The sequence below is a fragment of the Chlorella variabilis genome (assembly GCF_000147415.1).
Source record: "Chlorella variabilis unplaced genomic scaffold CHLNCscaffold_23, whole genome shotgun sequence".
In the NCBI taxonomy this organism is placed as follows: domain Eukaryota; kingdom Viridiplantae; phylum Chlorophyta; class Trebouxiophyceae; order Chlorellales; family Chlorellaceae; genus Chlorella; species Chlorella variabilis.
In genome coordinates, this window is record NW_005435065.1 from 245581 (window position 1) to 261472 (window position 15892).

General features: G+C 63.2%; 6 protein-coding genes across 6 annotated transcripts; 5 read left to right on the forward strand and 1 right to left on the reverse strand.

Annotated features, from left to right (window-relative positions):
* Positions 1-1149: 1149 nt before the first annotated feature.
* CHLNCDRAFT_139069 (hypothetical protein) lies at positions 1150-2517 on the forward strand (the record flags this gene model as incomplete). The annotated part of the gene is made up of 1 exon (XM_005844259.1): positions 1150-2517. The coding sequence occupies one exon, from the start codon at positions 1150-1152 to the stop codon at positions 2515-2517; it is 1368 nt and encodes a 455-aa protein (XP_005844321.1).
* A 193-nt stretch (positions 2518-2710) lies between these two features.
* Positions 2711-4368, forward strand: CHLNCDRAFT_139070 (hypothetical protein; the record flags this gene model as incomplete). The annotated part of the gene is made up of 7 exons (XM_005844260.1): positions 2711-2784; positions 3034-3316; positions 3399-3484; positions 3602-3704; positions 3838-3903; positions 4034-4105; positions 4357-4368. The coding sequence occupies 7 exons, from the start codon at positions 2711-2713 to the stop codon at positions 4366-4368; spliced, it is 696 nt and encodes a 231-aa protein (XP_005844322.1).
* A 634-nt stretch (positions 4369-5002) lies between these two features.
* Positions 5003-5620, forward strand: CHLNCDRAFT_139071 (expressed protein; the record flags this gene model as incomplete). The annotated part of the gene is made up of 1 exon (XM_005844261.1): positions 5003-5620. The coding sequence occupies one exon, from the start codon at positions 5003-5005 to the stop codon at positions 5618-5620; it is 618 nt and encodes a 205-aa protein (XP_005844323.1).
* A 318-nt stretch (positions 5621-5938) lies between these two features.
* Positions 5939-7272, forward strand: CHLNCDRAFT_139072 (hypothetical protein; the record flags this gene model as incomplete). The annotated part of the gene is made up of 6 exons (XM_005844262.1): positions 5939-5968; positions 6123-6278; positions 6385-6565; positions 6703-6801; positions 6914-7054; positions 7205-7272. 6 exons carry the CDS (start codon positions 5939-5941, stop codon positions 7270-7272), a joined length of 675 nt encoding a protein of 224 aa, XP_005844324.1.
* A 186-nt stretch (positions 7273-7458) lies between these two features.
* CHLNCDRAFT_139073 (hypothetical protein) lies at positions 7459-12225 on the reverse strand (the record flags this gene model as incomplete). The annotated part of the gene is made up of 12 exons (XM_005844343.1): positions 7459-7944; positions 8084-8243; positions 8412-8676; positions 8826-9439; positions 9559-9953; positions 10093-10270; positions 10410-10624; positions 10737-10886; positions 11017-11142; positions 11265-11751; positions 11883-11956; positions 12166-12225. 12 exons carry the CDS (start codon positions 12223-12225, stop codon positions 7459-7461), a joined length of 3210 nt encoding a protein of 1069 aa, XP_005844405.1.
* Positions 12226-12574: 349 nt separating this feature from the next.
* On the forward strand, positions 12575-14815 carry CHLNCDRAFT_54537 (hypothetical protein; the record flags this gene model as incomplete). The annotated part of the gene is made up of 8 exons (XM_005844263.1): positions 12575-12577; positions 12792-12962; positions 13105-13290; positions 13460-13724; positions 13879-13943; positions 14065-14191; positions 14340-14468; positions 14613-14815. The coding sequence occupies 8 exons, from the start codon at positions 12575-12577 to the stop codon at positions 14813-14815; spliced, it is 1149 nt and encodes a 382-aa protein (XP_005844325.1).
* Positions 14816-15892: the final 1077 nt, after the last annotated feature.

Consider the following 15892-nt stretch of genomic DNA (forward strand, 5'->3'; position numbering starts at 1 on the left):
GTAGCCGCCGCGCCCCTTCGTAACGAGCGCCACCGCGTCGCTGTCAAGTGCGTTCCCTGCCCAGTCGGTTGTGCAGCCTCAGCAAGCTGGGTCTGCGGGTGTTTGGCTGCCTTGCCTGGAATGGGTCCTGGAAGCAAGTCCAGGGTATCCATGTGTTCCGTCCAGGGTATCCATGTGTTCAAGTTCAGGGTATCCATGTGTGATTCGGCATGAACACAATTTTTTTTTCATGTTGAATCTCATGCAGGGTAATCAACCTCAGCAGGAAGATCATCCCAGCTGGAACACCTTTTTATTTCGGTGTGCAAATAGGAGGGTGAGGAGCGTCCTGAGCTGTCGTCATTTTCCCTCCTCGCCAGCCATCAACTGCCACCAGCTGTCCCGTGAGGCAGATGAGCTCCGGCAGTAGCCCCAAACCTCTTCCCCAGCTACTTTTCAGTTCCCAAACATATCTCAGGCATTTCTTTCCCAATTGATCGTGCTATCAATTCATTAAGTACACACGTTCCAATTGTATCAACATAGAACGAAGCTGCATATCCGTTTGTTTGAGTGAGTAAAGGCGCGCCCCCGCCAGGCGGCGGTACAGGCCGCGGTACAGACCTGCCGCTGCTCGCTTGGCTCGCCGGCTAGCCTGCCTGCGGCCGGGTGCCCCATTGCCGCCAACACGGCGTCAGCCTGACCGTTATGACCATGTTGTGGAGTTTTTGAATGCAAAACTCCCGACCAGCACCCGCGCTTGAGTCAGAGGGTGCGTTGTGCGGTAAAGGAAAGCCAGCGCTGGAGGGCTGCGGACAAAAAACATGGACATGCCCAGTGCCCGTGAAGCCACGCCGCCACCCGCTCCCGCCACCACCCGCTGACGCTGTCTTGTGTTTTTCCTCGTAGTTGGAGCTGGGTGTGCACATGACTGATTTGATCCTGTTGCATCAATGCAGGTGGCTGTGGTCCCATCCAGCACTCTGCTTCCAGTTCCTGCCTCTTAAGCCAGTTCCTGGCGAGTTGACGCCGGAGGGCCAGGTGATGGCTGTGCTGCACTACCGTTCAGGTTTAAGACGATTGCCTAGTGGTCATACTTGTCACACGCTCTGCAACTGCGGTTGTTCTGCAGAACAGACGGGTTTGAAGGGCGCACATTTTGCCTCCTACATGGTCGCAGCCGTGGCAGGCAGCCGTGCATCCGGCAGCTTTGCCCGCCAGCTGCGGCTGGCCGCCACAGCGCTGGCCCTGTGCACCATGGTGGTGGCATGGGTGCTGATGGGTGAGCGGCCAGCCTCTGCAGACACACGCGCCTTTGACGAAGGCAGCCCAAAGGTCAAGGTCGGCTGGATCGGGCATGTTTTCGACGCAAAACCATCCACCATCGGCCTGACTCTAAGCGAGGCCAAGCCGATTGCCACCGACAACTCGGGCAACCTGGTGTGGGCATATGGTGCCCGATGCCTTCTGGATCCCAACACAACAGAGCCCGTTGCACTTGTGCCTCCCTACACGGAGCACATTGACGCATTCCTGCTGCCCCAAGCCAACCTGCTGATGAACATCAGCAACTATGACATGGTCAGGGGCTACACCAGCTTTGTGCTGAAGGTGTCTCGCGCCGTGAAGGCTCCAATTGCGGTTATCGGCATCGGCAGCCAAGTGCGGTTTGATGACGCACCCTTGTTAGAAGAGGGAGCCGACATGAGCGCCGCTGCTGCTAGCGCCGTCCAGCTGCACCCACAGCAGGTGGCCTTCCTGAAGCAGGTTGAGGCATCTGGCGGCATCATCACCACGCGCGGCAAGTTCACGGCAGCGATCATCGAGGGCAACGGCCTGCCGCCGCCACTACCGCTGGGCTGCCCCAGCGTTTTCATCAACCACAACCCGCGGCTGGGGGCGGTGCTGCAGCGGAAGTGGGACGCGGTCCTCCGGCGGCGAGACCCCAACCTGCGCCTGGCTGTGACGCTGCCTGCCATCCCTGGCGACCAACCCTACCCGCTGGGCCTGGTCAGCCTGCTGGCGCGGCGCGTGCTGGAGGCCTACCCCAACAGCGTGGTGGTGCTGCAGACCTCGCGCGACGAGGACACCTTGGACGCCATGCACTCGCATTTTGGCCTGTACCTGCGCCCCAGCCGGATACGCTACTTCTACGACGTGGAGTCGTGGATTGCCGGCCTCAAGTCCTGCTGCGACCTCGTCTGGGGCTTCCGCATCCACGGCACCATGGCGGGCGTGGCGGCTGAGGTGCCCGGCATCGTCATCGCCCGCGACTTCCGCATCAGGGAGCTGGCGGAGGCCATGGCCCTGCCCACCGTCGACATGTTTGACCCGGCCACCATGGAGACTTCGGCGGGCCGGCTCGACCCCGACACCTTTGACTTGTTTGACTTTCTTGCGGCGGTGAAGGGCTTTGACGGGCAGCGGTTTGATGCCCGGCGGCGAAAGGCGGCCAAGGTGTATAGCGCCGAGTTTCAGCGCATGAAACTGCCGCTGCACCCGGGTGTGGAAGCCATTGCAGAACTGCCCGACACATGACAATACTGTAACAAGCGGTCACGGCGGCGCTGACCTGCAGTACCTGTACTACGAATGGCAATGAAACTCACCCGTGAAACGGTCTTCTTCTTCTATCAATCAGCCATATTCTGATGCACTGTGTACGAGACGAGAATGAGTAACCTCTCGACTCGAACTCTGGCAGCGGTAGAGAAGGGCTGAAGCGGAGGGGATGGAGGCAATTGAGCCGTCCCAGTTCGATGTGGTGGTGCTTGGCACGGGCCTCACCGAGTCGATCGTGGCGGCGTGAGTCGCAACCACATGTCTTTGGGGCCGTTCGGAGTCCAACTCCACGCTGCAATCCTTGATGCGGCAGCACAACCCCTAAGCGGTGGCACGAGCGCCCCTATGGGACCCCGACTGTGCCGGCGCCATTGTAGCGGCGTCGCTTCCGAGGCGGGCACCCACCCTCAGCACCCCCTGCTCCCCTTGGTTTGGATTGCAATCCATGCTGTGGGGTGATCAGTCGATGTTGCATACTGCTGCCCCTTGCAGAGCTGCAGCAAAGGCGGGGAAGAGCGTCCTGCAGCTGGACCCGTCGGCACATTATGGCGGCAGCTGGGCCAGCATGCGCCTCAGCGAGCTGAAGGTACTCCTGCTGCCAGATGAGCAGCCGCAGCAGCCAGAGCAGGCAGGCAACAATGACGCTTCGAGCGCAAGCCACATGCAGCACCACAAGCACCAGCCGACAGCCGGCATCTCTGGGGCTGAAGTGTGGCAGCAGCCTGGGACAGAGCCGGGCCCTGACAACCAATTCAACATTGACCTCGCGCCCAAGGTGGGGTGGATCGTCTTGCGCAGCGCTTGCTTCAACGTGGTGTGGTCGTTATGGTTGTTTTGTTTTGTGTCTCGAGTTGCAGGTGGCCTATGGCGCGGGCACCCTGATCCAGCTGCTGCTGGGCAGCGGGGCACACAACTACCTGGAGTTCAAGCTGGTACAGGGCAGGTGCGGTGGGTTTTGGTTGCTTGTTGAAAACATGACATCGTATGTTGCCATGAGGGTGGCAAGATAGGCAGGGAGGAAACGCGCATGGCCATTTCCATTCTCGCCCTTTTGCTGCAGTTACCTGTTGCAGCTTGACAGCAGCGGCAGCCACACAGGCCTTCGCAGTGTGCCCAGCAGCAGATCAGAGGTGTTCAAGGACCGCCAGCTGACACCCCTGCAGGTGATTATTGTTGCCTGAGATCTGGTTTGCGCGCAGCAGTAACCCACACAAGTTATGCAATGTCGGCAGCGGTGGCATGGTTGGCTGGCTCTGGCTGATGGTTTGGTACGGGCCACCCCTTGCGTTCCTGCAGAAGCGCAGCGTCATGCGCTTTCTGAAGGCTGCGGCCGAGGCACTGGACGGGCAGGGGCCTCTGAAAGTGAGAATGGTGGGCAAGAAGTTCCGGGGGGTGCACACTCTGAAGAATTCAACGTTACCATTGACAACAACATTCGTCCAGGCCTTGCCGCTGTTCATTTACTCTGACCAGAGCACCTGACTGCCTGCAGGATGCATTCGGGCAACAGCCCATTCAGGACCTTCTGGAGCAGCAAGGTCTAGATCTGCAGCTGCAGCAGTCGGTGCTGCATGGCGTGCTGCTGTTCGATCACATACCGTGTGGGGATCAGGGCGCAAGCATGGCGCTCACACCACAGCTACTTCAGCTGACGGCAGCAGAAGCTCTGGAGCGGCTGCGCGTGTATGTGCATTCTGTCGGCAGATATGGACCAGACACAGGCACGTGCAGCATTAACAACATGCCGCACTTCCTTACTTGCAACCTCATGCATCATTTGCCATTCTTAAGCGCTTGTTTGTTCGCTGCTTGCAGGCCCATTCTTGACTCCATTGTACGGGTGTGGCGAGTTGCCTCAAGCTGTTTGCCGTGTTGCAGCAGTGGCAGGGGCAGTGCAAGTGTTGAGGTGCGGCATCGAGACCTTGGTGTTTGATGAACATACCGTCAGCTGCTCTGGCGTCAAGCTGTCGAATGGGCAGGTGTGTCATCACCACATGGATCGTAAGGCTTGTTCTTGTGTACCAGGCGGCACATGTTGCTCAACGGCTCCCCGACCTAGTCCACTCTTCTGCCACTGACGCCGCAGACCATCTGTTGCACACTTCTGGCGGCGGGCGAAGCGGCTCACCAGGAATGGTTGGCTGCCTTTCAGCCGGCAACTTCTGTGGAGATCACGCACCGCTGCTGTGCCGTGCTTGATGGCCCGCTGGTGTCCAGGGAGCAGCAGACCCTGGTGGCGCTGCTGCCACCCATGGGGCAGGTAGCAGGGCGCAGTCATCAGGCAGTGGTGCGAGCGCTGGCACTCAGCAGCAGCACCGCTGTGTGTCCCCCTGGGACACACCTGCTGTATTTGTGGACGCAAGCCAGCCGAAACAGCAGCACTGTCACCGGCGGCATCATCAGCAGCAGCAGCAACGTTGGTAGCATTGGTGGCAGTTGCCAGCCGCAGCCAGCAGCACACATGCTGCTGCCCGCGCTGGCAGCCCTGGCCGATGTAACCAAGCTGCAGCCTCTGACCTCCTCTAGCAGTTGCAGCAGCAAGGACTCCAGCACGGCTGCTGATGGCACAGCAGCAGTTGAGCGAAGCGTCGATGTAGAGGCGCTGACTGCACACGCAGGATCGGCTGGCTCAAGCAGTGAAGCCAGCAAGCCTTCTGTGCTCTGGGCGGGTTTCTACTCCCAGACCAGCAAGCACTTGGCGCTGGGAGGCAGCAGCACCAGCGCTGACATCGGCAGCAGGTGTCCGGCCAACGTCACTCTGTGCCCTGGCCCCGATAGCACCGCCACCTTTGCATCGGCAGTTGAGGCTGCCAGGAAATGCTACTGGCGGCTGTTTCCACCCGAGGACAGCGACGCAGCAGTCTTCCCACTGGACCCGCAGGCACCGCAGCAGCAGCAGCAGTCGGTACAGGCAGAGCAGGGTGCTACGCGAGCGGGGGCCGAACCGGCTGAGGATGTGGACTCGGATGACGAAGTGGTGGCTGCACTGCAGGCGGCGATGCAGCAGATGGCTGGCAACGGGGGTGACGGTCCGCAGCAGAGTGTGGAGCAGCATGCAGATGTCAATACGAAGGAATAGAATGCCAGGTTGTAATGTACATGTAACGGAGAGTTCATGTACATGAATTCACACGCCTGAATTCACGATGCGGCGGCTGGCGGCGGTGGCGGCAATGGATAACATAGCATGCATCGCAGGCTCATCAAGAGTGCATTCTGCTGGGTTGTTAAGCACTCGAAATTGCAACGAAACAGCAGCACGAGAGCAAGCTTGCGCGACATGCAAGTCTCGACACGCGTGCTAAGGATGCCTGCTGCGGCGGTGCCGCTGCAGTTGCGGCCACGAGGCCCGCAGAGGATGCCCAAGCCGCAACGGGGTGTGGCAGTGCGAGCAGCCATGGCTGGAGCTGGGCAGGACCCGTATGAGGTGAATGGAGCAGGGACCGCTTCAGATTGCAGCCCAACGTGCTGGTGGGGGCACTCGGCAGCAATGTGCCAGGGCCCGATGCTGCTGCCACACTGGTGGCGCCCGCCGCTGCCCGCCCCCGTCTCCCAACTCGGCTGCTCGCCCTGCGTTGCAGGTGTTGGGCATCCCCTCGAATGCCGATTACAATGCCATCCAGCGGGCTTACAAGAAGAGGGTGAGCGAAGTCAAGGGGCGGGATGAGGCGGCGCTGCAGCAGATCGAAGCGGCGCACTCGGCCATCATGATGGCCCAGCTCACGTCGCGGCTCAAGGTGGGCGGTCCGTGGCAGCGCCATGCACAGCAGGAACGCAGCCTCTTCCCCTTCAAACCACCACCCAACCGCTGCGCTTGCTCCGCTCCTGCCTCTGTCGCGGCAGGGAAACGTGTCTGTGGAGAAGGATGTGCTCTACGCCGACCGCGCCAAGTACTTCCCCTGGCGCCCCCGGCTGTGGATGGCCGCCTACGACATCCTGCTGTACAGCGCGCTGGCACAGGCGCTGATGCTGGCCTGGGCGCTGCTGTCGCCGCTCACCGCCGGCACGCAGCCCGTCATCTGGTGTGAGTGGTCTGCTGCCGGGTGGGGGGCTGCTGCCAATTGCTGCTCTACGCAGCGCGGAGTGCGTGAGCGGCCAAGCTGGCTGGTGTGTGCTGGATAGTGCTGCTGAGCGCCCCCGCCTGCACGTCGCTGCCTGCAGCCGCCATTGCCGGCGCCGTGGGCAACATCATCAAGCAGAACCGCCTGTACCCGGTGCCCAAGGGAGGCCCGGACAGCCCGCCTGATGAGAAGAAGCAGGGTGCGCCCTGGGCTGCCGGCAGTGCAGCACCACGCACTCTGAGATTGGGTTGGGCGAGGCCTGATGGGCGAGCGGGTTTGCCCTCGCCCCCTTGCGTGCTGCCATTCCGCAGGCGGCAAGAACATCATGCGCGGCTTCCTGCTGGCCTTCATGGCCACCTTCAGCGGCTGCCTGCTCTTCTACACGCTGCCCGACGCCATCGCCGCCTCGATGGGCCGCGTGATGCCCGCCGCCTTCTACGAGGGGCAGGCACGTCCGCTCACCCCACCCCACCAGCCGCCGCCCTGGGCCTTATTGAGAACGAGAGTACATTTTTTTAGTTAGTTTTTTACCGAGAGAAGGCCTCCGACCCCGGTCCCGTATCCACTTCCTCACCCTCCGGTGTTTGCCTCACCCCTGCAAGTGCAGACCATGCTGCTGGCGATTGGCTCCTGCATACTGAACTGGCTGTTTACGGCTTTCACAAGGTAGCCGCCCACGGGACTCTCCAGACACACCCTGCCGCAGCTGGTGGCTGCCAAGTTTTCGGGCCAAGGCTGGCGCAGCAACGGGCGCCTGCCGACTTGAACATCTCTCCATTGAGTCTCTCTGTTTTTCCATGTATTTTTTTGCTGCCACACTGCGACCCACATGGCACACGCCAGTCATTGTTCCACACTAATTGTTGAAACCGCGGGCAAAGGAGGAGAGCAGGCCGGAGTCGCCCAGCAGGCCCACCAGCTTGTTGGCGGCAGCTGACACGCCTGTGCCCATGGCTGCTGAGCTGGCTGAGCTGGCAATGGGCCCCTCGTCCTCCTCTCCCGCATGCCGCGGCTTGTTGCTGAGCAACATAGCAAAGCTGTAGGCTGCAGCGGACTCCCCCGCAGGCGCAGCAGGTGTGGCAGCCACGTCAGTGGCGCCAGCCAGCACAGGCAAGCCAGAGGCCAGCCGCGAGGAGCTGCCCGCATTCTGCAGCTGGTGCATGGAGGTCTGCCGCAGCAGCGCCGCCGGAGTGGTGACGGGCAGGTAGGAGAAGCGAGGCCCCACCGCTGCCATACGCAGCGTGTTGCTGTCCGCAGACATGCTGCTGCCACCCTCCGCTGCCCCTGATCCAGCCTGCTGTGCCGTGCGTTGGTTGCCGCGCAGCAGCACGCCGAAGAGCACCTGCATACAGCGCAGCACGGAGCGTCGTGGGGCAAGCTATGAGCAATTGGGTGGGCAATGAATGCCCTGGCATGAAGCAAGCTGCCTTGCTCGCGGAACGTGACCAAAACAAGAGCCCCGACCCAACATCAGGACCGACCTGGCGCCGGATTGCTGCCCGATCCTTGTTGGCATACAGGTAGGGCTCGTAGGTGGCCCAATCAATGGGGTCCAGCCGGCCGCTGAGCTGCGCCTCCAGCTGCATGGCCTCCCGCCGCCGCCCAGCCACAGCAGCGGCGCTGCCAGCGGCATCTGAGGCGCTGCAGAGAGCAGGGATGATAGCGAGGGGACAGGGGGTTGCAAGTTGGTGAGCACATGGCAGGTATGCCAGGTATGGCGCTGGGAGTTGCATTCCAAAATTGCTCAATGCTTGTTTGCAAGGGTCAGGAAAGCACATAGCCAGGCAATCCTATGCAGGGGGCCATCACCTTGTGCTGATGGGGCGCCCGCCGCTGAGCAGATCCAGCAGGAAGCGCACATCAAACAGCAGCTGCAGCACGCCCTTCTCCGACACCTTGCCGGCCAGCACCGCGCTGTGGCCGCTGCCAACCGCAGCCGTCTCTACAGTGCCCAAGCCGCCGCCGTCGCCGTTGGCCTCTGCCTCCCCCAGTGCAGCGCTCAGCGCAGCTAGCAAACTGCCGCACAGGCGCCACTTGAACAGCTGCAGAGGCTCCTCCTCCAGCAGATGCCCGCCTGCAAAGCAGCAGGAGCAAAACAAGTTAAACAACGGGTGTGCATCAGGAGAAGCACCACTCCAGCAACCTCCCATTCACCCAAGTCGAGATGCTGCAGATTGCCAGCAATCAAGCCACATTGGGCAGGCGGCGAAGGGAGTCGGCTACCTGCGCGGTCGACCTCCTGGCAGGCGGCAAGAGCCAGCAGCACGGCGGCAGGCGAGGGGGCAGCGGGCAGCTGGAAGCGCATTTCCAGGCCGGAGCCGGCCGGCTCGGCCTCCAGTGCCAGCTCATCCTTGCCGGCACCGCCAATGACGGTTTCGTCCCACGACCGCAGCGGCACGTCGGCAGCCAAGGTGTGGTCTGCCGACAGGCCTGCCACCAGGGCCGATGCAAGGCCCACTGATGCCCAGCTTGCCCACTTGCCGTAGCCCTGCAGCCCGACGCTGTGCAGCCGCTGCTGGAGGCGCTCGTAGCGTGCGCTGGGAGCTGGGGCTGCCGGGGCTCCGGCAGGCAGCCGAGGCCCCAGCAGCGGCCGCCTGCCGGCCGCCTCAGCATCGGCGCCGCCGATCACTGATGCACGCCACTGATCTGGTGGCCCCAGCACCACGGGCAGCATGCTGCTGCGGCTAGCCAACCCAAGCGCCACGCGGCCCAGCAGGAGGGCTTGGGTGGCGATGGGCGAGTAGCGTGCATCCCCGCATCCCGCTGCCTCTGGGTGGGGCAGCGCCAGCAGGCGGGCGTCCAGAGACGCAGCGATGCCTTCCGCCGCCTCTGCACACCTGCGCTGCCACGAAGTGTTGGGATTTTTAAGGCCACCGGGCCGGCTATAGCAGCAAATTGCAAACAGGCGATGCAGGCAAACTGCAACCCAAGGTATTGAGTCCTGCCCATGGCACACCTGTCTTGTACAAATGGCTCCAGCACCAGCGCCCTGCTGGCCGCTGCCTCAGTGGGCCCGGATGGCCGCCGCACGTCGGGCACCGTCCCACCAGCGACGGGCTGAGCCAGGCTGCCACATGCGTCCAGTGCGGCCACCAGTGCCTTGCTGAGCTGCTGGTCAAACCGTTGCACAACGTGGCCTGCTTGTCCCAGCCACCGTTGCAAAAGCAGGTCCTGCGCGGCGCCCGCCTGAGCTGAGCCCTGCTTGGGCTGCCCAGCCAGCCGCCGGCGCTTGCTGGCCCCAACAGACCCGTTGCTGGCACCATCAGGCGTGGCCGGCTGCAGCTCTACAGCCTCAAACCAACTGGCTGCCTGGAAGGTGCCGGGAGCTGAGGGGGGCAGATTGGCTGCCTCCTGCGGGCAAACACCCATTGGAGGGGAAGCAATGAGACGGCAGCATGAGACACGTAAACTGTTGAAAGACCCTTGGCCTGGGCGCGGCACGGAAAAACACGTCGCTTGCCTGCAGAGCGGTGCCCAGCAGATCTGCCACCTCGTCCACCACCGCAGAGAAGTCGCGGGACACCAGCTGCTTGGCACGCTCCAGCAGCGGCTGCTCAAACATCAGCGGCCACAGAGGCGACGGACGGCCCAGCACCCACTGGCAGATGTCACCCCAGGACATGGCCGCCACATCGCCCCCAGCATCTGCTGCCGCTGCGGCATCCGGCCTGCGGCACATGGAACACAGGCCCAGGCGGTAGGCAGGCTGGGCTGCAGTGCCAGCAGGCATCTAATGACAGCAAGCACGCCATAACCCGCCTGTCTGCCTGGCAACAAGGAGAGGCGCAGCCCCCCACCACACCACACCTGCTGGCTTGCAGCTGGTATTGCCATTCCTCCAGGGCAGCCTTCACTGCCGCCTCCACCTGTAGCAGCCCCTGCCCACTCGAACATGGCCCCAACAGCCGGCCGCCCAGCTGGCGCAGCTGCAGCGACAGCTGGTCCAGCCACCCGCTGCACTCCAGCGCCAGCCCCGCGGCGCTCAGCTCCGCCAGCCGATTCCTGGTTGCCTCCACGTGAGCCTGCGTCTCAGATGCAGTTGCAGAGCAAGATAAGAGCTCAACATCATGCTAATTTGCACTGGCTGCACTGCAGCGGGACTGCCAACTTGACCGATGTATCTGTATTTCGCACCTTCCAGGCATCTGCCTCCTTGCCAGTGTCAAACAGGAGGTCGGCGCTGCTGCTGTCACCCTTAGACAGCGCTTGTGCCAGCAGGGGTGTGGCAGTAACGCCTGGAAGCTGCAGGAACAGCTCGCCGCACTGGGCCAGGGTGGCGCACACCTGCACGCCATGCGCCGCCAGCAGTGTGGTCAGGGGACTGTGCACACGTGCAGGCACCGCCTGCCATCGAATGCGCACTGGTTGCTGCTACTCGCGGCAGGGCAAGCGCTGGCAGGCCTGCTGGGCTCACCATTGTAGCCACGTCAGCAAGGATGAACGCTAGGCTGTCCAGGTCGGTGTCGGCGCCCGCGCTGGTGGCTGCGGAGAGGCACTGCATGATGTAGGCCTGGCGTGCGGTGAGGAAGGCCTTGAGCACCTGCAACAGCGCAACAAGGAGCATGACGGCAGGGTCTGCAGCCATCAACAGAGATGATCTGCAGGGACGGCCAACATGCCGCGTGGCCTCCACAGGGCCGTCTGAGAGACTGCCGGTCGCACCTCGGCGCCATCCGCTGGCTTGAGCAGCGCCTGCGCCGCCAGCGTGGAGGCCGCCTGCGTGGCTGTCAGCTCGCCGTGCGACCCCAGCCACGCCCCCGCCGCAGTGTACACCTGCGACCGGAACTTCTTGACCAGCGGCCACTGGTGCTGCAGCAGCGGGAAGCGCTGCGCCACCTGCTTGGCCTGCCCCGCGGTGAGCAGGCGGTGCACCTCGGCGGCGCGCACGTAGCGGCGCGAGGCCGCCAGGAACTCGCCGCCATCTAGGCAGCCGTAGATCGTTTCCGGGGTGTCCAGGAGGTACTTGATGCGGCTGCCCAGGGAGTAGAGGCGATCGTAGGAGGAGGTGGTCGGGGGTGCGGCAGCGCCACCCGCTGCGATGCCGCTCGCCAGCTCGCCCAGGCCCCGCTGCAGCGCCCCCGTCAGGTCCACCAGGCGGTGGCAGGAGCGGGAGATGTCGATGATGGTGTCGGCGCTGGAGATGAGGTCCCTGCAGTGGGTTGATGCCAGCGCGGCATGCACGGTGGCTTGGGGCCTCCGGGACGCAGGCGAGGTGCAGCAGCTGGGGCAGAAGAAGCAGAACGAGGTGGAGCGCTGCGCTTCTCTCTCCTCCTCACGTACCGGTAGCTCTCGCCAACGGTTTCGCGCAGCTGCTTCTTTTTCTCGGCCAAAGACGCCTGCATCGTCAGCTCAAACTGCGAAGGATACACAAGTTCCCGGTGAATCAGGCTCGCAAATACGTGTGGCGGCGGCGAGCGACGAGTGCAGGGCGGCGGCCGTTCACCGCCGCACTGTATGCTGGCTGCACAGCGTATGGGCACAGCTCCACAGCTCTCGTGTGGAAGGTGGAGGATCGAGGTTCGACAGCAGGTCCCGGTGCTACAAACGCAACGATGAGTCTTACCTCGCGCACAGCAGCGATAGGGCGCTGCTGAAACAGCTTTTCCACCTCCATACGCTCCATTTCTGATGCGGGCGAGGGGTGCTAACAAGCCAAGGGGCAACCAACAGCCCAGGCGGTGGGCTAGGCACCGATCGGCGCGCTCCCTGAGCGGCCAAAGACTGCTGGAAGGATGAGAAGAATGGAACAGCGCCTGAGTGCGCCGAGAAATCGAGGAAGGTACATTGCGTAGTACTCCACGGCTGCAGAAGGGGCCGGCTGCTAGTCGCAATCCCTCTGAGTTCCTGCAATAGTGCCTGGCAGCTCCGGTGGGCAGCGCTGTCCAGCACCGCGTGTTCTGAGCCCGAGAGGCGATCTCCGTGGCAGGGAAGCCGGCGTTGCGCCTAGCCGAGACTCTTGACAACCACCTACCATGGTGAGAACCCCAGGGAGCAGGCACGCACGCGATCAGTCCGGCACTGCCGTGCTTCCTGCCTCTACGACAAACAGCTGCTTACGGGCTGGCAGCTCGGAGTACCGTGAAGTGCCCCGGCGCGGAGCGCTGAAGCCCGGGCCTGGCCACTCCCACGGCCGCCCCGCCGCCCGCTGAACCGCTGCTGCCCGCCGCCGCCCCTTGACACCACACGTAGGAGGCCACCGTGGTGTGCGTGGACAACAGCGAGTTCACACGGAACGGCGACTACGCGCCCACCCGCTTCCAGGCGCAGGCTGATGCAGTCAACCTGCTGGCGGGCGCCAAGACGCAGCACCACCCGGAGAACACCGTGGGGGTGCTGACCATGGCGGGCAAGACGCCACAGGTGCAGCTCGGGCAACGCCTGCAGCAGCGGCCAGCCCGGCTCGCACCGCTGGGAAACGCAGGTTCTGGACCTGGATTGGCACCTGCTGCTTCACTCAACCCCCTTCTCACTCAGAGCTGCTGCCCCTACTCGTGGAGCGCAGGTGCTGGTCACGCCCACCCCCGATCTGGGCAAGGTGCTCAACGCGATGCAGGAGATGAAGATTGAGGGCGACGTCAACCTGGCCACATCGGTGCAGATTGCGCAGCTGGCGCTGAAGCACCGCCAGAACAAGAACCAGCGGCAGCGCATCGTCATCTTCGTGGGCAGCCCCATCGCAGAGGACAAGGTGAGCTGTCCGGGCTGCAGGACATGGGCCGGGCATCCCCGCTGGAGCAGCATGGTTGCCTGGGAACGTGGCTGGGCGAGCGCTCTGCTGCACTGCCGTGCCTGGCTCTGCCCTTCCTCAGCAAAGCCCACAGCCCAGCCGCCGCCACCTGCGCCGCGCCCCGCCGCAGGATGCGTTGGTCAAGATTGCCAAGAAGCTGAAGAAGAACAACGTGGCGGTGGACGTGGTGAGCTTCGGGTCGGAGGAGGCCAACGGCGAGAAGCTGGAGGCATTCCACGCCGCCGTCAACAGCAACGACAACAGCCACCTGGTCACCGTGCCGCCCGGCACCATCCTGTCCGACATGCTGTTTGGCACGCCCATCTTCATGGAGGAGGGCGCGGGCGGCGGCGGCGGCGGCGGCGGCGAGGAGGGCGCCGCCCCGGCGCCTCGGAGTGAGTGCCAGCCCTGCTCGCCTGGCATGAGGGTGCGGGGTGCTCGTGCCTGGCCAGACAGTGGCAGGCAGTGCTGCGCCATGGGCATGAAGGGCAAAGCGGGCCGGGATGCGCAAGTTCACCCGCTGCTCTTCACTGCTGCTCTCTTCTGCAGGCAATGTGGTCGACGGCTTTGACTATGGCGAGCTGGGTGTGGACCCCACCCTGGATCCAGAGCTGGTGAGACCAGAGAGTTGGCAGGGTCAAGCTCGCTTGCTTTGCTGGTGGTATAGTGCAGGCAATGGCGAGCGCGTGTTGGCCAAGCCACCAACTTTGCGGGCGGCCTGGTGCCGCTGTGTAGGCGCTGGCGCTGCGGGTTTCCATGGAGGAGGAGCGTGCCCGGCAGGCAGCTGCTTCAGCCGCGGCACAGCAGGCGGGTGGCGAGGCCGCGCCTGCAGCAGAGGGCGCAGCAGCAGAGGCGGCACCCGGTGCGTACTACACTGCTCGTGATGCTAGGCAATGGCAGCTCTGCATGTTCGCCTTTTCTCGTGTTTGGAAGCGGTTGTGCATGCGCACGGCAGTTGTCTAATCCCTTTGCTGCGTTTCCGGCCGTGTGGCTGGCCTACCGTGAAGCAGGTGGCGCAGATGGAGGTGGAGAGGGCGCGGAGGGCATGGCCATTGATGCCATGGATGAGGATGCCCTGCTGCAGCAGGCACTGGCGCTGTCGATGCAGGTGGACCAGGCCACCCCGGCACCCGCTGCAGGTAAATTAGCCGCGACAAGTTTGTGCTGAAACAAACCGTGGCTTGCTCCCTGGTGGTGGGGTGGGGAGGGCACTGGATCCAGCATCCATTTCATATGACATCAACCCCCGCCAACTGCATGCATGCACATGGCCCCTGGTGCAGCCCCTGCTGCCACTCCTGCGGCGCCCAGCAAAGCGGCGGCCGAGGCGGGCAGCAGCGCCGAGGCAGACGCAACGCCTGCGCCTGGCAGCGGCGAGGATGCTGCGATGCCGGACTTGGTTGACGATCCGGAGCTGGCACTGGCACTGCAGATGTCCCTAGCAGAGGCACAGCAGGCGCCAGAGGAGGAGGACAAGAAGGAGTGAAAGGTGGTCGCCAGCATTTGAAACCAGGCCGGCACTGCACCTGCCAGTCGTATGCTTGTCTTTGGCTCTGACGCCCCTCGGAGTCTCCGCTGGTGTTTTACAATCGCAGTGTAAAAAGACACAGGGAGGAATGTGCACTGTGCCTGCCCTCTGAATCGACCCTTGCTACCAAAAGAACACCGCCACATCCCCTATCCGAGCGGGTTGCTGTGGCCGCCACTGCCCGTCTGGACGACGCTGTGTAACGTGTTGGAATAACTTTCCTCGGCATCCTCATCGCCTGGCGCGTTCCAATCCATGTCCAATCGCAGCACCATGTTCATCAGCTGCACAAAGGTGTGCCAGGGTGTGCGGGTGAGATTGGGTTAGCTCCTAGTGCCCGGTTGCTGGAAGATATTGTGCTGCCACAAGAACCTGGGATACACCCCCACCCACCTCATCATCAATCTGCTGCTGCGCAGCGGCCAGCTCAGCCGCCACAGTGTCGTCTCCAGCCTCTCCCGCTGGCATGCCGCTCGGTAGCGAAGCGGTGGTAGATGGCTGGGAGGCGAGCGATGCATTGCGGCTGTGACGTGCCCTCCAAGGAGACGCGGCGCCTGCTGCCTCTGGTGGGCCGGCCCCAGCCTCCCCCTCGGGTGCAGACACCTCCGGCTCCGCCGAGAAGGTGGCGACCCGCGACAGCGAGCCCGTGAAGCCCAAGTGTAGCGCCGCGTCGGCATCCGCAAGGTCCTGCAGCGGCAATGCATGAGGTCTATGCTGCGGTCGCTCAGCTGGTCCTGGGCATCCCACAGTCAAGTGCACAGGGTAGGCAAACTGGGACGAGAAAGAGGGCGTTCGCCACTCGCCTGCGCTGTTATTGGGCTGGAGATGGCGGCATTGAGAACGCGACGCAGCCGCTGGGGCGACCATTGCACTGGCTCCACCTTGAGGTAGGTCAGCAGTGCCTCAAAGTCCTACGGAACAGCAATAGGGCAGCCGTGAACACACACAGCATGCCCGGCAAGCTATAGATTACCCTGGACAGAGCAATCATATTAGTACATGCCAAAATAGCCCCACCTCCTGCATGAGCAGATC